At 43.5% G+C, this 22,867-nt stretch overlaps 1 protein-coding gene across 2 annotated transcripts in view; it reads right to left on the bottom strand.

Moving 5' to 3' along the window:
* The window catches only part of LOC121854762 (carbohydrate sulfotransferase 11-like), a 34,797-nt gene extending 29,053 nt beyond the window's left edge, over nt 1–5,744 (bottom strand). For both annotated transcript variants that reach the window (XM_042349516.1, XM_042349514.1), the window contains exon 1: nt 5,288–5,744. Coding sequence is in view for 1 of the 2 variants with exons in the window: in XM_042349514.1 (XP_042205448.1) it covers nt 5,288–5,316 (29 nt within the window). In the remaining variant the exon portion in view is untranslated. The remainder of the gene's footprint in view (nt 1–5,287) is intronic.
* Between the last annotated feature and the right edge of the window lie 17,123 nt (nt 5,745–22,867).

Here is a 22,867-nt window from a genome sequence, read left to right as displayed (position 1 = left end):
TTCCCTCTCCCTCCCTCTCCCTCTTTCCCCTTCCTCGCTCCACCACTCCCTCCGTTCCTAAGCAGCACCAACAATAAACACAGGGCTAGGTGCGATCGTTACCGTAGCTAAGGTGAGGCGAGGATTTTTGTCAACAAAGTAGTGTTAGTCACATTGTACAACCGTAGAGGGAGAGGGGGAAGGAGGGAAGGAAAGGGTTGAGGAAAGGGAGAAGAGAGGGAGGGAAGGAGGGAGGAAGGGAAGGAGGGTGGAAGAAATGAGGAAGAAGGAGGGAAGGAAGAGGGGTAGAGGAAGGAAAGAAGGGGGGAGAGTAGAGGAAGGGGGAGAAGAATGGTGGATGAACTAGATTGAGGGAGGAAGGAAGGAAGGAAGGAAGGAAGGAAGTTTAATTGAAGTATAATTATCACCTCTCTCAAGTTCTTACTTTTCTTACTATATATTCTCTTTCACTTATCTCTTAGTTTACAACCCCTTCCCCAACCCCCCTCTCTCTCCCCTACCCTCTCTTTTTCCTCTTCGACCCCTCTCCTCTACCACCAACCCTCCTCCCTCTATCTTATAACCCCACCCTCCCTACCTCCACCCTCCCCTACCTCCACCCCCTCCCCTACCTCCACCCTCCCCTACTTCCACCTCTCCTACCTCACACCCTCCTCTTCCACCTCTACTCTCCACCCTCTCTCTACTCTCACCCTCTCTCCCTACCTCCACCTCTCCCCTACTTCCCACCTCTCCTACCTCCACCCCCCTCCCTACAGTCTATCGGTGTGTAATGTCCAAGGTGGACCATAGTCTTGTTCACACGCTATGGACTGTTATAGTAACGTTCCTAATGACCTACTGCGACTTGTCATTGTTGAGTGGGGAGGATTAGGTGAGGAGTGGGCGGAGGGTCGAGTGGGAGGATTAGGTGAGGAGTGGGCGGAGGGTCGAGTGGGAGGATTAGAGGAGTGGGCGGAGGGTCGAGTGGGGAGGATTAGGTGAGGGGTGGGCGGAGGGTCGAGTGGGGAGGATTAGGTGAGGGGTACTGCTATCTTTTGATTGTCGGATTTTTATCATGACTGACACACACACACACACACACACACACACACACACAATTTGTTCCATTATCACCAATAATATTTCCTTATAACAATGTAAAAATAGAATACGATACAAAATACAGAGAGAGAGAGAGAGAGAGAGAGAGAGAGAGACTAACACTATTTTCCTCTACAGTAATTTTATAAAAAAAATTCTGTCACGCTCCTCATTTCCTGGTTATCAACACACTTTCTCCTCCCCTTCCCTTCTCTCTCTCTCTCTCTCTTCACTGTCCCTTTTTTCATTTTCTCCCACTCTTTCTCTTTCTTTCTAATTCTCTCCTTGTTTTCTCCATATCATCATGCGTGAAGTCAATCGTTAATCAGTGTCGAAACTTCTGTCACCAAGATAACTGTACTGCATATCAGGCTGGAGTGACCGGTTGCACCATTCGGACAAAACTTGTTGAAAACTGGCCGCTTCATCACATTTTTCCGTGGAGTTGTGGAGGCGTCAAGTGTGTAGTTGTCGAAGACGTAACCTCGAAGCGTAATTAGGCTTACGTTTCAGTGGGGTTGATATTATTATGCAACATTGTACCTGTAACTACACTAGACGCCATCCAAAGACGTAGATGGCAATTCATGTCAACCAATCAGCTTCGTCGTTCCAGAATCAGAGTATTAGGTTTTATATCTATAAGTGTAAGTAATAAGAGTGCGGAGGTCATATTGCAACTATATCTTGCGCTAATCAGGCCGCACCTCGATTATGCTGCTCAGTTCTGGTGCCCTTATTATGGAATGGATATCAATTCACTGGAGTCGGTGCAGCGAAGAATGACGAAAATGATTCCGGGACTTAGAAACCTTCCATATCAGGATAGGTTAAAGGAACTAAACTTGCATTCCTTAGAAAGACGAAGAGAGTGCGGGAGATATGATAGAAGTATTTAAGTGGGTGAAAGGAATCAATATAGGAGATATAGTTAAAGTTCTTATAATATCCAAGCAGGATAGGACTCGTAGCAACGGAATTAAGTTGGATAAGTTTAGGTTTAGGAAGGAGATAGGAATGAATTGGTTCACAAATAGGGTGGTAGACGAGTGGAACAAGCTTTGCAGCTTTGTAGTAAGTGCTGGAACGCTGAAAAGTTTTAAAGGGAGGCTAGATAGATTCATGGATGATAGAGAGTGGTAGTAACTCTCGACAGGAACTGCCATGCACAGGTCAACCGGCCTATTGCAGACTCCTTATTTTCTTATGTTCTTATGTGCTAGAGTCATTTTAAATCTTTACTGCCAGACCGATGTTGCCAAATGAACAAATGTCAATACTACTATACAGCGCCGAGACGAATTCCTGCAGCCGACTGTACAGCACAAGTCTCAGTACATAAATTAATGGACAATTCCAAACACTTGCAAATTGACAAATTCACACATAATACAATAATGAATATGGTGGTACGCCGACACACACGGACAACAACAAACACATCCTCACAGCCTATACCGCACACGCCTCCCTGTGTGGGACTGCCTCATCGTTATTAGACATTTTAGTTTATTTTACCTGATAATAATTGATCACAATAACGCTACCTGGAAGAGAGGGTGGTAGGTAAAGGTGGGTTGGGTTAGGTTAGGTTAGGTTGGCATTAGAGTGTTTACTCATCAGGTGAAATTAGCAAGGGTGTATTCTTCAGATTAGATTAGGTTAGGTTGCATAAGCTAGGATATCTAATTATTCAAGTAATTCCAGTGCGTCACGTGGTCCTGTGGCTTCACACATCACAGGCAAGACAATGCAAGATAACAATTCCTCCTTTTATGGACTGAATAAATGTGAGCCAGTCAGATTTTTACTACTGGTCCTGACTCACACTACAAACTGGTACTGACTCATATTACTGGCACTGACTCACACCTGATGCTAACTATATTTCACCTCCTCAATGACAATTCGTACCTGCGCACAGTGGGATGATCTTCCAGTACGATAACCACCCCGCCACCGCCCCCTTTGCATTAAATTAACTGTAAACACGACGTAAATTGTAAAAAAAAAATTTCCAACTTTCTGTAAAATCGTTAAACAACTTGTAAAAACAATCATACATGACAGATAATCGATTTATATCACTAGTTAGTCACTGCCTCTCACTAGTTAGTCACTGCCTCTCACTAGTTAGTCACTGCTTCTCACTAGTTAGTCACTGCCTCTCACTAGTTAGTCAGTTGGTCACTGCCTCTCACTAGTTAGTCACTGCCTCTCACTAGTTAGTCACTGCCTCTCACTAGTTAGTCACTGCTTCTCACTAGTTAGTCACTGCCTCTCACTAGTTAGTCACTGCCTCACTAGTTAGTCACTGCCTCACTAGTTAGTCACTGCCTCTCACTAGTTAGTCATTGCCACTAGTTAGTCACTGCCTCTCACTAGTTAGTCACTGCCTCTCACTAGTCACGCCTCTCACTGAGTCACTGCCTCTCACTAGTTAGTCACTGCCTCTCACCAGTTAGTCACTGCCTCTCACTAGTTAGTCACTGCCTCTCACCAGTTAGTCACTGCCTCTCACTAGTTGGTCACTGCCTCACCTAGTTAGTCACTGCCTCTCACTAGTTAGTCACTGCTCTCACTAGTTAGTCACTGCCTCTCACTAGTTAGTCACTGCCTCTCACTAGTTAGTCCTGCCTCTCACTAGTTAGTCACTGCCTCTCACCAGTTAGTCACTGCCTCTCACTAGTTAGTCACTGCCTCTCACCAGTTAGTCACTGCCTCTCACTAGTTAGTCACTGCCTCACCAGTTAGTCACTGCCTCCTCACCAGTTAGTCACTGCCTCACTAGTTAGTCACTGCCTCTCACTAGTTAGTCACTGCCTCTTCTGCTCACTAGTTAGTCACTGCCTCTCACTAGTTAGTCACTGCCTCACTAGTTAGTCACTGCCTCACAGTTAGTCACCGCCTCACCAGTTAGTCACTGCCTCTACCAGTTAGTCACTGCCTCTCACTAGTTAGTCACTGCCTCTCACTAGTTAGTCACTGCCTCTCACTAGTTAGTCACTGCCTCTCACTAGTTAGTCACTGCCTCTCACTAGTTAGTCACTGCCTCTCACTAGTTAGTCACTGCCTCTCACTAGTTAGTCACTGCCTCTCACTAGTTAGTCACTGCCTCTCACTAGTTAGTCACTGCCTCTCACTAGTTAGTCACTGCCTCTCACTAGTTAGTCACTGCCTCTCACTAGTTAGTCACTGCCTCTCACTAGTTAGTCATTGCCTCTCTTTAGTTAGTCACTGCCTCTCACTAGTTAGTCACTGCTTCTGCTAGTTAGTCACTGCCTCTCACTAGTTAGTCACCTGCCCTCTCACTGGTTAGTCATTGCCTCTCACTAGTTAGTCATTGCCTCTCACTAGTTAGTCACTGCCTCTCACTAGTTAGTCACTGCCTCTCACTAGTTAGTCACTGCCTCTCACTAGTTAGTCACTGCCTCTCACCTAGTTAGTCTGCCTCTCACTAATTGGTCACTGCCTCTCACCTAGTTAGTCACTGCCTCTCACTAGTTAGTCACTGCCTCTCACTAGTTAGTCACTGCCTCTCACTAGTTAGTGCACCTCTCCTTCAGTTAGTCTGCCTCTCACTAGTTAGTCCTGCCTCTCACCTAGTTAGTCACTGCACTCTCACTAGTTAGTCACTGCCTCTCACTAGTTAGTCACTGCCTCTCACTGATTGGTCCTGCCTCTCACTAGTTAGTCACTGCCTCTCCTGAATTAGTCACTGCCTCTCACTGAGTAGTCACTGCCTCTCACTAGTTAGTCACTGCCTCTCACTAGTTAGTCACTGCCTCTCACTAGTTAGTCACTGCCTCCCTCACTAGTTAGTCACTGCCTCTCACTAGTTAGTCACTGCCTCTCACTAGTTAGTCATTGCCTCTCACTAGTTAGTCATTGCCTCTCACTAGTTAGTCAGTCACTGCCTCTCACTAGTTAGTCACTGCCTCTCACTAGTTAGTCACTGCCTCTCACTAGTTAGTCACTGCCTCTCACTAGTTAGTCACTGCCTCTCACTAGTTAGTCACTGCCTCTCACTAGTTAGTCACTGCCTCTCACTAGTTAGTCACTGCCTCTCACTAGTTAGTCACTGCCTCTCACTAGTTAGTCACTGTTAATCGGAATTTAGTAAATCCGTTTCTCTTAATTTTCACGTTTCTCTTTTATGTTTTATTAATTATTATTTTTTTCCACACTACTTAATTCTTCTTACCTCTTCTGCCATAACATTTCTCTCTTCATTTATCTTCCTTCTTAGCTAGTATGTTCTTCCTTCTTTAATCCTTTATTGATTCTCTCCCCTTTATCTAACTTTCTTCTTCTTTCTTTTAATCTTTTATGGTTAATTCTTTCCCCAACGCTTATTTCTTGTTCTTCATTTGTCTTCTTCTTTCAACTGTACGTCTTTTATGACATATTCTTCCTCATTACATCATTCAGTTTACTCTTTCCTTTATTACTTTTTCTGTCTCTCCTCTGGTCATGTAATCTTCTTGACTTATCAATTATTCGCTTCTTCCTCTTCTTCGACTTCCTCACACTACTTACTTCTTCTCTGTCTCTCTTTCCCCTTCGTATTGGTCATTTTTCACTTCTCATCTTCTATTTGATGAGTCTCTCAGTGTCTCTCGTTCACTACTAGAGCCGCCAGCAGGTTAGATGTCTGCAGGTGTACAGTGAGAACACTTGTGGGGCGGACAAGCATTGACTAGTTACGACTGGTTCTGCTAGTTAGTGTAGCAGGTGTTCTGTTTCACACACACACACACACAGATAGAGTGTGAGAGTGTGTGAGAGATATTAACTTTTATTAACGATCAGGTACACCACCTCTTCATTAATACTAATCATACGCTACATATAAATCATCTATTTACACACACACACACACACCATAACGTTTACTTTAATAATGGCCACATAATAAGAACAGTTTTACCCACTTCACTAATGACTCCACTATAGCTTAAAGCATTTGAAAATACCCACAATAACGTGACCCACACCAGCTTCTGACCCACGCCAGCCCATGACCTACGAAAGACCTTGACTCAAATCAATTCCTGAGATATCATCTGCGCCAGGGTCTGATCTACGCCACACCTACACTAGTGCCTGACTGACTCTAACCAGCTCCAGGCAGTTGAGATCACGAGCGTGTAAAATTGGCATGCAAGGTGATATATAAACTGGTGGGAAGTGATCCAAACGGTATATTAATTTTAATTGGTTATAACTTAATATTTAGCGTATTTAATAATCTTGATTCATACGTGTACTGTATATACATTTTTCGGCGTAATTATTTCCTTGCTTTAAGAATTGGTTAAACTGGTAATATGTATGTGCTATAACTTTAACTGGTGCAAGTCGTTGTGTCAGAAGCCAGGGGGACACAGCGACTAGGCAGGGGGACACAGTGACTAGGTAGGGGGACACAGTGACTAGCCAGGGGGACACAGTGACTAGGTGGCAGGAAATAGCGACTAGGCAGGGGGACACAGTGACTAGGCCAGGGGGACACAGTGACTAGGTGGCAGGAAATAGCGACTAGGCAGGGGGACACAGTGACTAGGCAGGGGGACACAGTGACTAGGTGGCAGGAAATAGCGACTAGGCAGGGGGACACAGTGACTAGGCAGGGGGACACAGTGACTAGGCAGGGGGACACAGTGACTAGGCAGGGGGACACAGTGACTAGGCAGGGGGACACAGTGTAATAAAAGGGACACCCACGCACGCCTACGCCTACAAGAGTCAGCCAGCCTGTGGGGCCCTGTGTGTTTATGATGCCTCTCAGGAGACAGTTACCTCAATTCGTCACCATTCGTTATCCCCCCAATGGTAACCAGATCCCTGCCTACACCAAGTGCCATGAAGATAGCTCCGCCTATAGAAATGACGTGACTACACCCATATTGTGAACCAGCCAATCAGTGGAAGACGTGCCTAAAGACTCTTTGAAAAACAGACTCTGATTAGAACTCAGAATATGCTTCTTACAGTTAATAAGATAATGTTAGATGGTGAGTAGATAGAGGCAAATGACGTAAAGCAACTTACCAGAAAGAGTACAGAATGTTGATCCTGCTCGACGACCAGCGGCTCCGGCCCTACTGATAATGGGAAGCATGTTTACAGGCCACATCTAAGGAACATAAAGTTGCCTTTGGTGTCAGGTAAAGATACGCAAATGATATCACTAACAAATTATCAATTAAACAGGAGTCGTGCAAACAATGGCTCATAGATAATTTATCCCTACATCTTGGAAAAACTGAAGCAATATCATTGTCCTACGTGGGAATAAACCCCCTCTCAACTATAACCTTGATAGTTGATCACCATGAAGCTAGGAGGTCCATGAATGATATCATTCGAAAGATTATAATAAGGCGGTATGAGGAGGGACACGTGAGTGACATGATGACAAGGCCAAGATACGGCGGCCCTCGGGTAACCTCACCAGTTGACGACCAGACCAAGCCTCCCAAACAACAGCGGGAGCCTGGACATGGGATTTACAACTCCCATGTCACACTGTCACCACGAGACGGCGGCTGTTTGAGGTGGGGCTGAACTGCCACGTTACGGCTGTGCTGACGGAAACCAACAAGGCTGTTGGGCGAACTACAGACTGAGATTCGCCCAACAGTATAGCCAATATGGCTTAGATTACTGGGAGAATGTCAGTTTCACAGATGACAAATGTTTTTCATCTATGACAGCGACTGGCAGACACTGCTGACGAATATCAAATACTCGCTACGATGCCAAGAAACATCCATGAGACGGCAAGGAGTGGCAGGGGTAACCGTCTCGTTTCATGGTTGAAATGTAGGCTGCACAAGCCGGTCAGTGGTAAAGTTGTCTATACACGAACGAAACTGTTGATGTAATATTATTATTGCACTTCCACAACTAAGGTCTTTAAGCACATAACAAGGTTAGTAATACAGTACACTAGTCCACCAACAATTAACAATTATGAGATTGAACTCTATTTGAATTAACTGTATACCTGCGTTGTCTACATATATGCCAAACTAGTTGTAATGATTCACTTGTATCATCATCATCATCATCATCATCATCATCATCATTATCATTATCATTATTATTATTAATATTATTATTATTATTATTATTATTATTATTTTTTTTTTTTTTATTATTATTATTATTATTGCTACCGTAATATTATTAGGGATGACAATCATTACTTCAAAGAGCTTTTCTAATAGCTTTCGGTCACATTTTTAAAGAAAACTATAAAACGTTTATTTCATAGAAAATGACTATTATAGCAATAACTATGACAAATGGCAATAAACATCCTCACCACCTACAGTATTTATTATCTTAAAGACAACACCAAAATAGAGAAAGAATTATTTTTGTAGAGAGATAATATACCATAAAATAGCCTATAAATACAGTAAGAAAATTCAACCACTCGGCCGAACGGCTAATAAACTGTAGTAAGACGATAAGCTAAAACATTTCTTTCTACCACCCATTAATATCTGACATCTAGTCTTAATTAGGTACATGCACAGGTACATACAGATGTTCATACAGGTATAATGACTCAAAATCTATTACGCACTGTTGGTAAGTACCGGTCATGAAACTGAGGTGTAGGGAAGTAGACTAACTGTATCTCAGAGTCAGAGACGTGACAGATCGCCCAACGGTTAACGAGCCGATACAAGTAAAAGTACAGTAATGTTCAGGTGTCGACGTATTTAACACTCACGTCTTAAGAGAGACTGATGTATTTACTGTTATTTTCTGAGGTGGAGTAGCGGTATTAGTTTATGAGGAACACCAATGTCTGTCTAAGCTAATGCACTGTATTGTTATCTGAATTTAGTTAAGATAAGCCTAAACCAATGAGTCAGGTTGTAAGAAAACAGATATTACTCCGCCCAATCAGTGAAAACCGTAACACATACATCCCACCAATGAGTCAGGTTGTAAGAAAACAGGTATTACTCCGCCCAATCAGTGAAACCGTAACACATACATCCCACCAATGAGTCAGGTTGTAAGAAAACAGGTATTACTTCGCCCAATCAGTGAAAACCGTAACACATACATCCCACCAATGAGTCAGGTTGTAAGAAAACAGGTATTACTCCGCCCAATCAGTGAAACCGTAACACATACATCCCACCAATGAGTCAGGTTGTAAGAAAACAGGTATTACTCCGCCCAATCAGTGAAACCGTAACACATACATCCCATACAAAGCATCGTATTACCAGCTACAAATCAAAGTTCATGTATTACAAACCTTTATAAAATATACAATGAATAAAGAATTATACCAAATATACGTACACTAATATCACTGAGTATAAAGTGTAATATATTAATATGACATTTAGTAAGATGATTCATATAAAGTAACATAACATTGATAACACTAAGTGAGGCGAGCTCCTTAAATCGTTGCCGAGGTTTGTTGAAATTTGTAGCTGAAGGGAAAACAACGTTGGCAATGACAGTGATCCAACACTCACAGGAAAAACAGAAATTGTGGCGAGGAAATATTGAAAACCTGAAGCACCTGAGAGAGGCCTGAGACATCACACAGCTAGTGATTTATTATGACCTAGTGATCTCCGGGACACATGAATCTTATATATGTCTATAATTACGTGTCATACAGTAGAGTTTTACTTAAAATGAAGATACCGTAGATAACCCCAGCAGACAGACGACCAAACAAAACAGCTCTGGGGGCCGTCACTTAACACAGTGATTAGAACGTCTGTCATTGCCTAGTTTATAATATATAAGGGCAAGGGGTGATTTAATAGAGGTTACTAAACACCTCACAGGACATTATTCTGCCAACTGTAGTTAGTAAGTGGCTGTCGTACCTGTCACCGTCTCACGTGAACCCCTTCCTTATGATATTTTTTTCAAAGTATTGTCCCCAAATCAAGCTTCATCCTTAAAGTATACAAAGAATTTTCTGTCATAATTCATCCTGGGAAAAATTTACACCTGCTAGCGATACATTATATGCCGAGATGTTTGGAATTGAAAATACGACGAGAGAGCATCGTGGTTATCAGTTCAAACATGGGGAGGAAGAGCTGAAATAAACTTGTTTGTCTCGAGACGTCACGAAAAAAAAAAGAACGTAAAATACTGAACCCTCGTAGGGAAAACTAGAGAGGATGATTAAATTATTAATTATCCAGGTGAGACAAGTGTGGCCGTAAACACGAGGGAGGGAAGGAGGGAGGGAGGGAGGGAGTACAGTATATAGTAAAGGGTCGGTTGAATGGTTCAGATGTTTATAGGTGAAATGACACTTATATCTGAGTCTTGTTTACACACACACACACACACACACCCATAGTGAGGTAAACCCACTAACCAATGCCACACTTGTGTAGCTGAGAGCGCTGCTGTTATCACGGTATAACAGCTGCTCTATAGCTATAGGTGAAATAATCTACTCAAAAGTCCTCCCAGCACTTGGCAGTGATCGCATTACACCATACAGTAAATATGTTAATAATATCACTGTGTTACCTGTACGACCCTTAAACACAGCCAAGAGGGTTGAGGTAAACACACAGTTACTCGGATAAGAATAAACCAATATTGACAATAACAGTCGCTGTAACACACACGGCCTATGGTCCTGAGAGGAAGAACACCACTTGTCTCAACTACGTCCAGCGGTCAACTGAGATACTGTATTACCCGGTGAGTCATCTTAGTGCAAATAACACTGACGATGCATAGTGACGTACAGTGGTGTGTGGCTGGACTCTTCTAGAGGTAATATTACAGGAAGTATTGGTACACAACATACATCTTAATACTTAAATTCAGGAAAATATGAATCTAAGCAAGTACACATATGTATTAAGTTACATACACACACACACACACAAGGTTCAGAGCTATACAGTCTCTACCACGTTAACTTCCAAAGACCTTATTAAACTTCAACCTTACACTATGCTGTCATCTTATACATTTACCACAAAGCTCTATATAATTTCTCTTAAACACCAGTAATATGATCTTACAAACAATATATATGAGACATTTTTTCCTCGTATATATATAAATATGAATATATATATAACTAACGATGATATAGCTTCCATTAAGGTATATAAATTAAGTTTGGTAACTTTTGTGTTGGTAATTTATCAGATTTAAGATTGAAAATGTACCGTAATTGTCTTTTCTCACCTTCCCTTCTTTCCCATCACATTGTCAATTCCCAAGAACTTATCTTATCATTAAACCGGTCACGCGCCCGTCTTCTGTTATTAAGGAATTGCCCATGGGAGCCAAATTGCCAATTAGGATTGTTAGCTCTTTCAATTGGTCTTAATTACCAACGTTTACCTGGAGTTTCGCGTCTCCGGATTGTTTGGGAGGTTTCCTACAAAGCATCGTTGAGATTCTGTGGGAGATGGACGGAGAATTTCGATATATGAACACCTCTTCGCTAGACAACATTTTGGAGGGGTTTCTACATTATATATTGCAGTAATTTAAATTCATCTCGAAGGTTTAAACACTATCTGAACGCTATACACCCAACAATTCACCTCCCTAAACGCTTCACGTTGCTACACAATATTCAACAATTCTCACCCGTTCACATCCGCCACCTCATCACATCCTCCAAAATACGATCCAGAAAGCCCAAAACTTGACGAATTATTCCTAAAGTTTCTACCCATCGGTTCGTGCCATATCTCTCACACACACACACACCGGTAGAAAGTGAGACATAACGACACACGGGGGCTCAGCTGAGGAAATAATTCTATAACCCACCATTAGTCCCACCTTGGGTCAGCGGGCAGCGAATCGTGGCGGGATGTGATCGAGTTACAGCTCCCCGGGTTTGTTTACACGGCACAGCTGCGGGTGAGTGTGGTCTAGCTCGCACCTCCACCTCACAGGCTACCGACAGGGCCAAGTATCGCGCTTCCCTGAGCTATTATATCGTCTTTATTAGTTTACTGGGGTGTGGTTTTAGGTGCGTAGTGCATTGAGGATCGCACGTCATGGTTGGTTCTGTCGAGTCACGAGGCAGGTATCGCATATACAGAGCGAAGGGGAGGTGGGTAACACGCCTCCTGGACATTTTATATACTGTAAATTATTTTGAGATGGCGGTGTGTGTGTGTAGGTGTGTGGGAGGACACTTTTTGGCTGCAACACACACACACACACACACACACACACACACACACACACACACACACACACACACACACACACACACACACACACACACACACACACACACACACACGTAGGCTAAATAAGCTTGTTTCAATTCCAGCTTCCAATTCAGTTTAAAAATGTCTCTAGACTCGTAAGACCTTTGTTTATTAATACTTAAACGTTTATTCATCAAGGCACAAAATCATTACCGTTTCACCAGTCCAAGATATCAGTTGAAATGAGTGACAAGTGTGGTGGTGAGTGACAAGTGTGGTGGTGCTTCAACGAGTCACTTCATAAATGATTCCACGTGATATAACTATGGAGTGAACGCATCAGTGAAACAAGACATCATAAAAAAAAAAAAAACGATTATTGATTGTTATAGCTATTTTTTTTAACAAGAACTGTACACGAGGCAAAAGGTGAATCTTATTTTTATCCTGACCAGAAGAGCAATAGCTAGCACCATGGAACTTCAACATCGTCAACACAAGCACTAAATTAACATGGAAATACTGTTCTCTTGCATACTACTTTACTACTTTAATAACCTTACTGTGCATTATTTTCTATTAGTGAGGTTAAACTTCACCTGGGTTTAGCTGTGGGACTAAGATTTACGGTTTATGTCTGTCAACAAACCGATATTTTAAACTAATATTTATTTTATTACAAACATTTGGGTCACAGTTCATTCAAGTCCAGTCTAGTTAATTTCGGTCTAATCAACTCAATTCCGATTTAGTCCAGTCCAGTCCAGTCAAGTCTGATAAATTCTAATTCAGTTAAGTAGTGTACGGTAGAATTCAATCTAGTAGTCCAGTAAAATCCAGTTGTCTAGTCCAGTAAATTTAATTTCGGTTCAGTAAAGTCCAGTCCTTTAAGTCCATTTCAGTAAAGTTCGATTCAGTAAAGTCCAGTCCGGTCTAGTCCAGTTTAATCAAATCAATTCGAACTCATCCATTTTATTTGAGTCCAGTCGAGGGCAGTCGAGTCCACTCCAGTCTTCAAATTCCGTCCTGTCCACTTCCAGTCTATTCCAATTCCAGTCAAATCCTGCCTATCACTATTGAATTCCTGGAACAAGACTCTTCCAGCAGTAGAAATAGAGTATGTGTGTGTATGTGTGTGTGTGTGTGTGTGTGTGTGTGTGTGTGTGTGTGTGTGTGTGAGTCCACTGAAGAATAAAACACACTGGTATTGTGTGTTAAGAGAGAGATTTGCGTTGACAGTAGAAATCGTCTCTCTCTCTCTCTCTCTCTCTCTCTCTCTCTCTCTCTCTCTCTCTCTCTCTTGTTTACGGTAAAAAAATCCCCACCATAAACAAACAAAGGAAAACAAACCATTCTCAACTAAAATATACAATGGTGGTTCCTGCCGATTTTTGTAAAGCTAAACTGGAATTTCAATATTATTAATGTAATTTCAATAACTGTTTCCATCATGTCATCAACTTCGAATTATGATATGAATGGGGGAGGGTGAAGGGGATGGGGATGGGGGAGGGGGTTGGGTGTGATGGAAGGGGTAGGGGGAGGTGAAGGATGGGGATGGGGAGGGGTTGGGTGTGATGGATGGGGGTAGGGAGGGTGAAGGGGATGGGGATGGGGAGGGGTTGGTGTGATGGAAGGGGTGGGGGAGTGTGAAGGGGATGGGGATGGGGAAGGGGTTGGGTGTGATGGAAGGTGGGGAGGTGAAGGGGATGGGATGGGGAGAGTTGGGTGTGATGGAAGGGGGGGGGGTGAAGGGGATGGGGATGGGGGAGGGGGTTGGGTGTGATGGAAGGGGTAGGGGAGGGTGAAGGGGATGGGGAAGGGGGTTGGGGGTTGGGTGTGATGGAAGGGGTAGGGGGAGGGTGAAGGGGATGGGGATGGGGGAGGGGGTTGGGTGTGATGGAAGGGGTAGGGGGAGGGGGGGAATATTTTTTGATGCATTAGGGTGAGTAAGTTCCCCATGTGATTTTTTTTAATAATGATATAATAATGAGTTGATAATCTTTATAACATTTGATTAGTTATTTATGTAGATTACAATATTTTCCGGAGGTAAGTTTTTCATTTTTTTTCTGGAAAGTGACATAATTTTTTGGTAAATGATGTTGTAATAGTGTGGTATTGTAACGTATATAATAATAATCTTACGTAATTTGTGTGATGGTTAGGTTAACTTAAATAAGGTTAGGTTGTTTAAGGTTAGGTTGTGTTGGGTCCACGGTCGTTAAGTTTTCTCACCCAATGTCAGAAAGCTGAGATATGATCCTTCACTATATTATATACGTGTGTGTGTGTTTCTTTACGGCGGGTCTCCATCTAAAAATTAATAAAACATTATTCCACTATAGTTTCCTTTAAGCAAACAAGTTTAATTTTTATTTAGAAATGCAAAATACAAAAATACATTTGACGCCATAACACAGTGACCTGTTGCAACACACGTACTCCGTTCCCTTGACCTGCCCTTGTATCCTGAACTCTTGCCTTGCCCTTGTACTCTAACCTCTTGACCTGCCCTGTAAACTGACCCCTGACCTTCCTTCTAACCTCTCCCTCCCCCTACATAACCTCCCCCCCCTTCCTCCCTAACCTCTCCCTCCTCCTCCCTAACCTCTCCCTCTTTTTCCTCCCTAACCTCTTTCCCTTCCTCCCTCACACCCCCCCATCTCTTTATCTACTTATCAATAGTAATCATGAAGTATCACTAACAAACTATAAGTAAATATATTTCATTAATTACAGGTAAGTGTGAGGCAGTGATATTATCCACAGGTGTAATAAAACGAATCACCTGAAGAATAGCCCCTCTAGCTTATTTTACCTGTTGATTAAACACCCTAATGGTACCTGGGGTTAGCTTAGGTTAGGTTAGGTTAGGTCAGGTTATGTTAGGTTTGGTTTAGTTAAGTCAGATCAGGTTATAACAGGTTAGGTTATTTTTGGCTAGGTTAAGTTAGGTTATGTTAGACTAGGTTATGTTAAGCTATGTTAAGTTTTGTTAGTTTTGGTTAGGTTGTGTTAGGTTATGTTAGATTAAGCAAGCGTTGGGTTAAATTTGGTGGGGTGTCAAATTTTCAGAGAGTCCCCCCTAAAAAACGCACACACAAAAACACACACACAAAAACACACATAAAAACACACACACAAAAACACACACACAAAACACACACAAAAACACACACACAAAACACACACAAAAACACACACACAAAAAACACCAACTTACATCTTCCTGTATTTAAGGCCATGATATATATACGATAATTTCCATGAATTATTGGTAACACCTACGAGATGTAAGAGGGGAAATATTGTACTTAATAGGGAAAAAATTACCACACAATCTCCGCCATTTCTTCCCTGAGGAGAAAACGATCGCTTGGGTAATTCTTAGAAACAGTTTTTGAGAATTAACGTTCAATTACGTGATTTTTTCATTCATTTTCAATTTATCTTTTTTTTTTTTATGTTTTCTTAAGGAGGAAGTTGAGTGAGGGTTTGTGAATTAGTATTTAATGAATGTATTATTACTTTTTTGGGTCGTAAGGATATTATTAATTTTATCTTTCTTAATTAAATGTAGTATATTATCTGGTTAAAATATTAATTGTCAAATGAATTTTTCCGAAGAATTTTTGCCCTACTCTGTACCCATCCCTTCTTCCTAACCTCTACCTCTCCCTTTCTCCCCCTTCCATCCTAACCCATTCCTCTCCCTTTCCTTATCCCCCTACCTCCTCTTCCTTCATATCAGGTCATGTTGTAATGACTGTGTTTTAATGGCTGGTTCTATTTAATAATAATTATGAAGACGTATAATACCACAGCAGCATAACACTCAGAGTCTTATAATATATGAAATAACTCCTTGATCTAAATCCCTCTGGTATCTGAGATTAAATTCATCTCATTCTCTCAGGTCTCTCTCTCCATCTATACTCCTCATATCTCTCTATCTCTCAGATCTCTAGGTCTCTCGCCTGTCTCTTATATCCCTCTGTCTCTCCAGCAATCACTGTCTCAAGTCGGAGAGAATCTCATCAGTTTATACACCAGGGAATAATTCTACTCAAGTCTCCCCTTTCAGGCTCTGGGTGGAAGAAAACGGGACTTAGAATAACATTTGGCAAATATTATTTTCCCGAATTGTAAACTGGAAACAGTAATCGTTTAGTGGAGAGAGGGGGGGGGTAGAGTTGGAGGGAGGGGCTGGAAAAAGGAGAAGAGGGAAAGAGAGAAATGTGAGGGAAAGAAGGAAAGAATGGGAGGGTAAGGAGGAATGGAGGGGGGAGAAAGGAGAAGAGGGAGATGGAGAGGAAGAAAGAGGTCGCTTAGGGGAGAAGAAGGAAGGAATTGGGAGTCGAGGGAAGGAAGGAGGGAGGTAGTGAAGGGGAGAGGATGGAAGGAGGAAAGAAGGGAGTTGGGGGTTAAGAAGGGAAAGGAAGGTGGTGTAGGGGAGAGGGGAAAGGAGGGAATAAAGAGGGAAAGAGGAGGAAGATAGGAAGAAGGGGAGAGAAGGAGAGAAGGATAGGAGGTAAGAGATGAAGGAGAAGCAGAGATAATTAGTGGGATGAGGAGGAAGATTATGAAATAAATGATGGGAATAAAGAAGGGAGGGAGAGAGGGAGGAAGGGCAGGAGGGGGAGAGGGGAGGAAGAAGAGAAGGAAGGGATTAAGGGAGGGCAGGGGAGAGAGAAGGAAGAGATTAAGGGGGGCATCCACTCAATTTTCTTTTCCCCTTACCGCTTCCCTTTCCATTCTCTCTCTCCCTCTCTCTCTCTCTCTCTCTCCTTCCCCTCCCATCTTTCTCTCTCTCCCTACCACCCTTCCTGTCTCTCTCTCTCTCCCTCCCTCCCTAGGCAGTATGGTTACAGGGAGAAAATCTGCATTTACATAGGTCGCCTTGGCTATTACAGGGATTTTCCCCGCTATCCTGCCCGCTGATAGGGAAATTCTGCTTGATGGTGGGGAAATGGATTGGTTGAGGGAGGGAGGGAAGGGGAAGGATAATGGAGAAGAGAGGGAGGGAGGGAAGGGGGGGGAGAAAATAGGGAGGAATGGGTAAGGATAATTGGAGGGAGGGACGGAGGAAGAGAGAGTAGGAGGGATGGGGAATGGTGATGAAAATAGGATGGAGGAAGGCAGAAGGGAGGGTAGGGAGGGGGAGGGGGAAGAAGCGAGGAAGAAGGGTGAAAGAAATGGAAGAGAGAGAGAGAGAGAGAGAGAGAGAGAGAGAGAGAGAGAGAGAGAGAGAGAGAGGATAATGTAGAGAGAAGAAGAAGAAGAAGAAGAAAAAGACAGTCATTACTCTATCTCTGTTTTCTTTCTTTCTCATTTACTCTTTCACTATCTATTTTACTTATTAATATCTCATCTCTATCCTCATCACTGGGGACTGCTATACACACCCTTTGCGAACTCTGCTCTGTAATCCTTTTGCGCTAATGCTCACATGATGAGTATGGGATGCACAATAAACTAGCCGCTGTACGTGGCAAAAAAAAATCCCATTTCCACCTATCCCACACCCCTCTCCCATCTCCCTTCTCCACTCATTCCATTTCCCCACTCCCATCCCCATCCTCACTCTACCTACCCCCTGATTCATTCTATCCTTTCTGCCCCCTCCCCGAAAGCAGTGATGCCCTGTGAGGTGTACAAGTCAATGAAATATTACAGCAGGATAATCCCACTATCATGAGGGTCGATGGGCAGCCGACGAATGACAGCGGAGGACTGGACGTGACATTGCTCTCTGCTGCTAGTTCATTGACAAAAATCTTTTTTTGGTCGAAAATATTTCTGTTTCCAGAGGCAAAATTATATTGTAAGGGATGGATATTTCCGTGTTTTTTTTTCGTCAGAGTGATGGGAGGTGTGTGGGGGGGTGGGTGATGTAGGGTGGAGGGAGATGTTGTGTAGGGGTAGGGGGTGCTGTGTGGGGTGTGTGTCTGTAGGGTATTGGTGTGTGTGTGTGTGTGTGTGTGTGTGTGTGTGTGTGTGTGTGTGTGTGTGTGTGTGTGTGTGTGTGTGTGTGTGTGTGTGTGTGTGTGTGTGTGTGTGTGTGTATTTGGCAATTTAGTGAGGCTGTACCCATACCGGAACTCTCAGCATATAAACTATGTAATCAACCTTTACAAACATACTCATGGACATTATATCATGGACTGTGACACTATGGAACTACCACACTGAATCAACAGACCTTAAAGATATTCTGGCAGTTTATCATAGATAGTCCACAGTAATTGCTCTTCATTTATAATATAACTAATGACTTATTCTATTATTTCCTCTTGTGTATGAACCTCTGTCCTATGTGGCAGTGAACAGTGATATAGCGCCCTCAGTGTCAAGACCGAACTGAACTCCTCAGATTAGACAAAATTGTACCTCAGTCTTGCCAATACCGTTTTTTTCTTATGTGTTTACTGATTTGTCATCCTTTCTTCCATTCATTTTATTCCATTTTCACCTGTGCACCCTTTCTCCTCTCCCCCTTCCATTTTCGTTCATCTAGTTATCCTTCACACCCTTTAACTAACACCTATCTACCTCTACTCTTCTCTATTTTACTTCCACCATTCCCTTTTCCCTTTACCTTCATCTCTCTTCCGTTCCCTAGTTCCATTATTTCAGTCTACTACCTCCAACATCTCTCCCTCCTACCCCTTTCACTTTTCATCAAGTTCCCTCTTTCTCACTGCTTTCATCTCTTTTCCCATTCCCTCTCACCCCCCCTCTCTCTCCCCCCCACTCCCTCCTAACCTCATATCCCTCTCGCCCTCTCTCCCCCACACCATCACAATGACTGTCAAGATTTTGATCCTACCTCTGTGATTGGTTAAAGTGGGCTCAGATTAGCCAATGAGGATGCCTTATTAATCCTCTCTACCTGCAATTAAGACTTTAATAACATATCCTTCAACAGTCGGCACAGGTAAGTGGGGATCGAACGAGTGAGCGCGAGTTGATTTAATCGCCTGGGATGCGTTCTCGTGGGGTGGGGGGGGGGGGGGGTTAAGGAGTTAGGGGAAGTATAAATGGAAGGGGGTGAGAAAGAAGGGGTGAGGCGAAGAGAGAGATGTAAAGGGGAAGGGAGAGATTGAGAGGGAGGAGTTGAGGGGTAATGGTGAGCGAGAGGGAGTGAGGGGGAAGAGATGAGAGCGAGGAGTGAGGAGGGTCAGAAAGAGGGGGTGAGGGGAGAGGGACGTCGCAAGAGTTAATAAAGGAATAAATTCTCTATATACATTATTTATTTTTGCAAATCATCGAAATTAAAGGTGAGTTTAACGTGTATTTTCTTGTTAGGACTCTCTCTCTCTCTCTCTCTCTCTCTCTTTGTGTATATGAGAGAGAGAGAGAGAGAGAGAGAGAGAGAGAGAGAGGCTAGAACAAAGATAGTGTAAAAATCCAATGACACACAAACACACCCACTAACACACAAACCCACCCACTGAGAAACAAAAACCCGCCCACTCATGTATGTGTTCGAGAAAAGGGACAATCACTGCCTCTAAACACACACACACACACACACACACACACACACACACACACACAACAAAACATCATGTGTCGCAGCTGCTGGTCGTCAACACTGGAGTTTGTCGGGAACTTTACGCTGCCGATTTTCCATTATGGTGTACGTCTGTCAATTTCGGCTTTCAAATCATAGCACCGTCGACTACAGAGGATTTAACGCTACATGACTCAGATGTTAAATTCTCACTGATGTGTTTTATAGTATTGTCGATTATAGAGAATTTAACTCCAAGTGATTCTGATGTTAATTTCTAGATGATGGGTTTTCTATTATCGTCAGCAACATGGAATTTAATGCCATGTGAATCAATGTTAAATTCTGTTAGTGTTAAATAGGGGGAATTTAAAGCTCTCATGATCTAGATAATTCTTATGTTAAAAAAATCTGTTACATTCTTATCATAAACACCATTCTCTCCCCTCTTTATCCATTACCTCCCCATACTCTTCCCATCACCCCCACATTCTCTCCTATTTATCACCCCACACTCTACCTATCACCCCACATTCTACCTATCACCCCTACACCCTCCCCATCACCCCAAAACCTCCAAATCACCCCACACCCTCCATATCACCGAGACTATCTCCATCACCTTCTCCCCTTTCCCCTCATCACCTCCCCTCTCTCCCTCCCCCACAGCATCCATCACCTCCCCCCCTAGTGCCGGGTCCATCAGCTGATCGCCTCGAGTACTATCATTCATCAACATATCCAACCAAATGTAAACACAACACAATGAGACCAAGCCAGTCCTGTCTCACACACACTGCAACCACTAGTGTCTGTCCCCGGGCGTCTGTGTCTGTCTGTCTGTTTATCTATCTCTCTTTCGATATCTGTCTCTTCTGTCTGTTTCTCTTTCTCCTTCTGTTTTATAATCTCCTTTCTCCTTTTCTCCCTAATCATCGCATATTCTCTTTTTTTACGCTCTCTCCCTCACTTAATTCTCCTCCCTTTCTCTCCCCACATCACTCCCTCATCTCCCCTATCACTCTCCCCTCCTATTCTCTCTGCCTTTATCCTCCCCATGTGTCTCTGTCTCCCCTTCCTTCCTTCTTTCCCTCTCTTACCTTCCTTACTTCCTTCCCTACACTCCACTCTCCCTCCTTATCTCACCCTTAAATACCTCTTCTCCCCACATCTCCCCCTCTCTAAATTCCCCTTTCCCCTCCCAACCCCCTAACCCTCCCTCCCCTCCCATCATCACATCCCCACATCCCTCTCCTCCCCACATCCCACCTATCCCTCTCTCTCTCCCCTCCCAACTATCCAAAACCCTCTTTATACTCCTCCTAACTTCCTATCCCTCTCACCCCCTCTCATCTCTCCCCTCACCCAGGCAGGACAGGTAATAAAGAGGGAAGGAGGGGCTGTTGTGGGCCATACCATTTACTCTTCCATTCAAACTCTCTGTTTACTAATATCCAGGTGTGCAAGGTGTGTCAAGCCCCCCCCCCTCTCTCTCTCTCTCTCTCTCTCCTGTTATTATTGTTGTTAATGTTTTTGTTATAATTGTTATTCTCGGTACAAGGTGAAACAAGAGGACAGTGCCTTTATACAACACAACACAACACAACACAACACAACACAACACAACACAACACAACACAACACAACACAACACAACACAACACACATATACTCTTGAAGTACTTTAAAGGGAAACTCAATTATTCTTAAGCTGATAAAAAGTAGTTACAGAAGACACCATTATTAGCGGTGTGAGTTCCTTCATTACCACATAAATTTATTCTAATTATGTTTATATCTCTCCTTCGTTACAGCCCAACTAATAATGAACGTAATATACCTCGCTGATCCATCCACGTAAAAAAGAATGATTATTACACCTTTAACCTGTAGGGTGGAAGGGGGAGGAGGGGGTGATGGGGAGGGGGTGATGGGTAGGGGGGAGGGAAGGGGGTTAAGGGAAGGTGGTAATAGGGAGGAGGTGATGGAGAGGGGGGGGGAGGGGATTTAAGGCTTCCATTATAAAGGTCAAATAACTAGTAGTTACAACCAACCAGCATTAATTATCTACATACTTTCTAAATATCCCTCAACCACCAGATTCTGAGATTAATTTGTCTCTTAAGTTACGAGTAAATAAGGTCGAGAATAGCGTGGTGGCGAGGCAGGTTATCAGGGCGAGGCGTCTTGCTAGTGGTAATATTTCCCTTCATGTGTATTCATTTCGGTGTCGGCGTGGATGAAACACCTTCATTCATTCTCATTAGCGCTGGGGATGTTACCTGGTTCGATCCCCCACCTCCCTCCTTCCCTCCCTCCCTCCCTCCCTGGCTCTCTCCCTCCTCGTCCACTACCAGCGCTACCATTTTTTGTTCTTTCCTCTCTCTCTCTCTCTCTCTCTCTCTCTCTCTCTCTCTCTCTCTCTCTCTCTCTCTCTCTCTCTCTCTCTCTCTCTCTCTCTCTCTCTCTCCTCGTCTCCTTCTTTCCCTCTCTATTATCATTTTCTCAATTTCTCTCTTCTTCCCTATACCCTCCACCTAACCCATTACCTCCCCTCCTCCATCTCTCCCCCACCCCTCCTCTTTCCCTACCCCCAACTCTCCCCAAGATGCCTCTACATTCCCTTCCTCCTCCCTCCACCCTCCCCTCTTCACCTCCCCTCCCTCCCTTCTTCCCCATTTCCTCCCTCCCAACCTTCCTCCACCTTCCCCACTTTACACCCCTCCTCAACCCCTCCTCCTACCCCTCCTCCCCCTCCCACCCACCTCGCCTAAATTGAATGAAGAAAAATTATGAGAGATTGTTAAGGTTGATCATGACCGTGATTACTTATTCACGGGAGGAGGGAAAGAGAGGGGTGAGGGGAGGGGAGGAGAAGAAAGGAAGGAGGGAGAAGTGAGGTGAGAAAGGAAGGAGAAAGGTTGTAAGAGGAGGAACGGGGAAGATGGTCAGAGAAAGACAAATGAAAGGGAATGGAGAAGGAAGGGTGGAGGGTGAGAGGGATAAGAGGAGGTGGGTGAGGAAAGGAGAAGAGGGCGAATGAGGAAGAGCGATA

Source organism: Homarus americanus, unplaced genomic scaffold, assembly GCF_018991925.1.
Source record: "Homarus americanus isolate GMGI-L3 unplaced genomic scaffold, GMGI_Hamer_2.0 scaffold53233, whole genome shotgun sequence".
In the NCBI taxonomy this organism is placed as follows: Eukaryota; Metazoa; Arthropoda; class Malacostraca; order Decapoda; family Nephropidae; genus Homarus; species Homarus americanus.
Note: the sequence above shows the minus strand (reverse complement) of the source record. Positions and strands in the feature narration are given on the sequence as shown.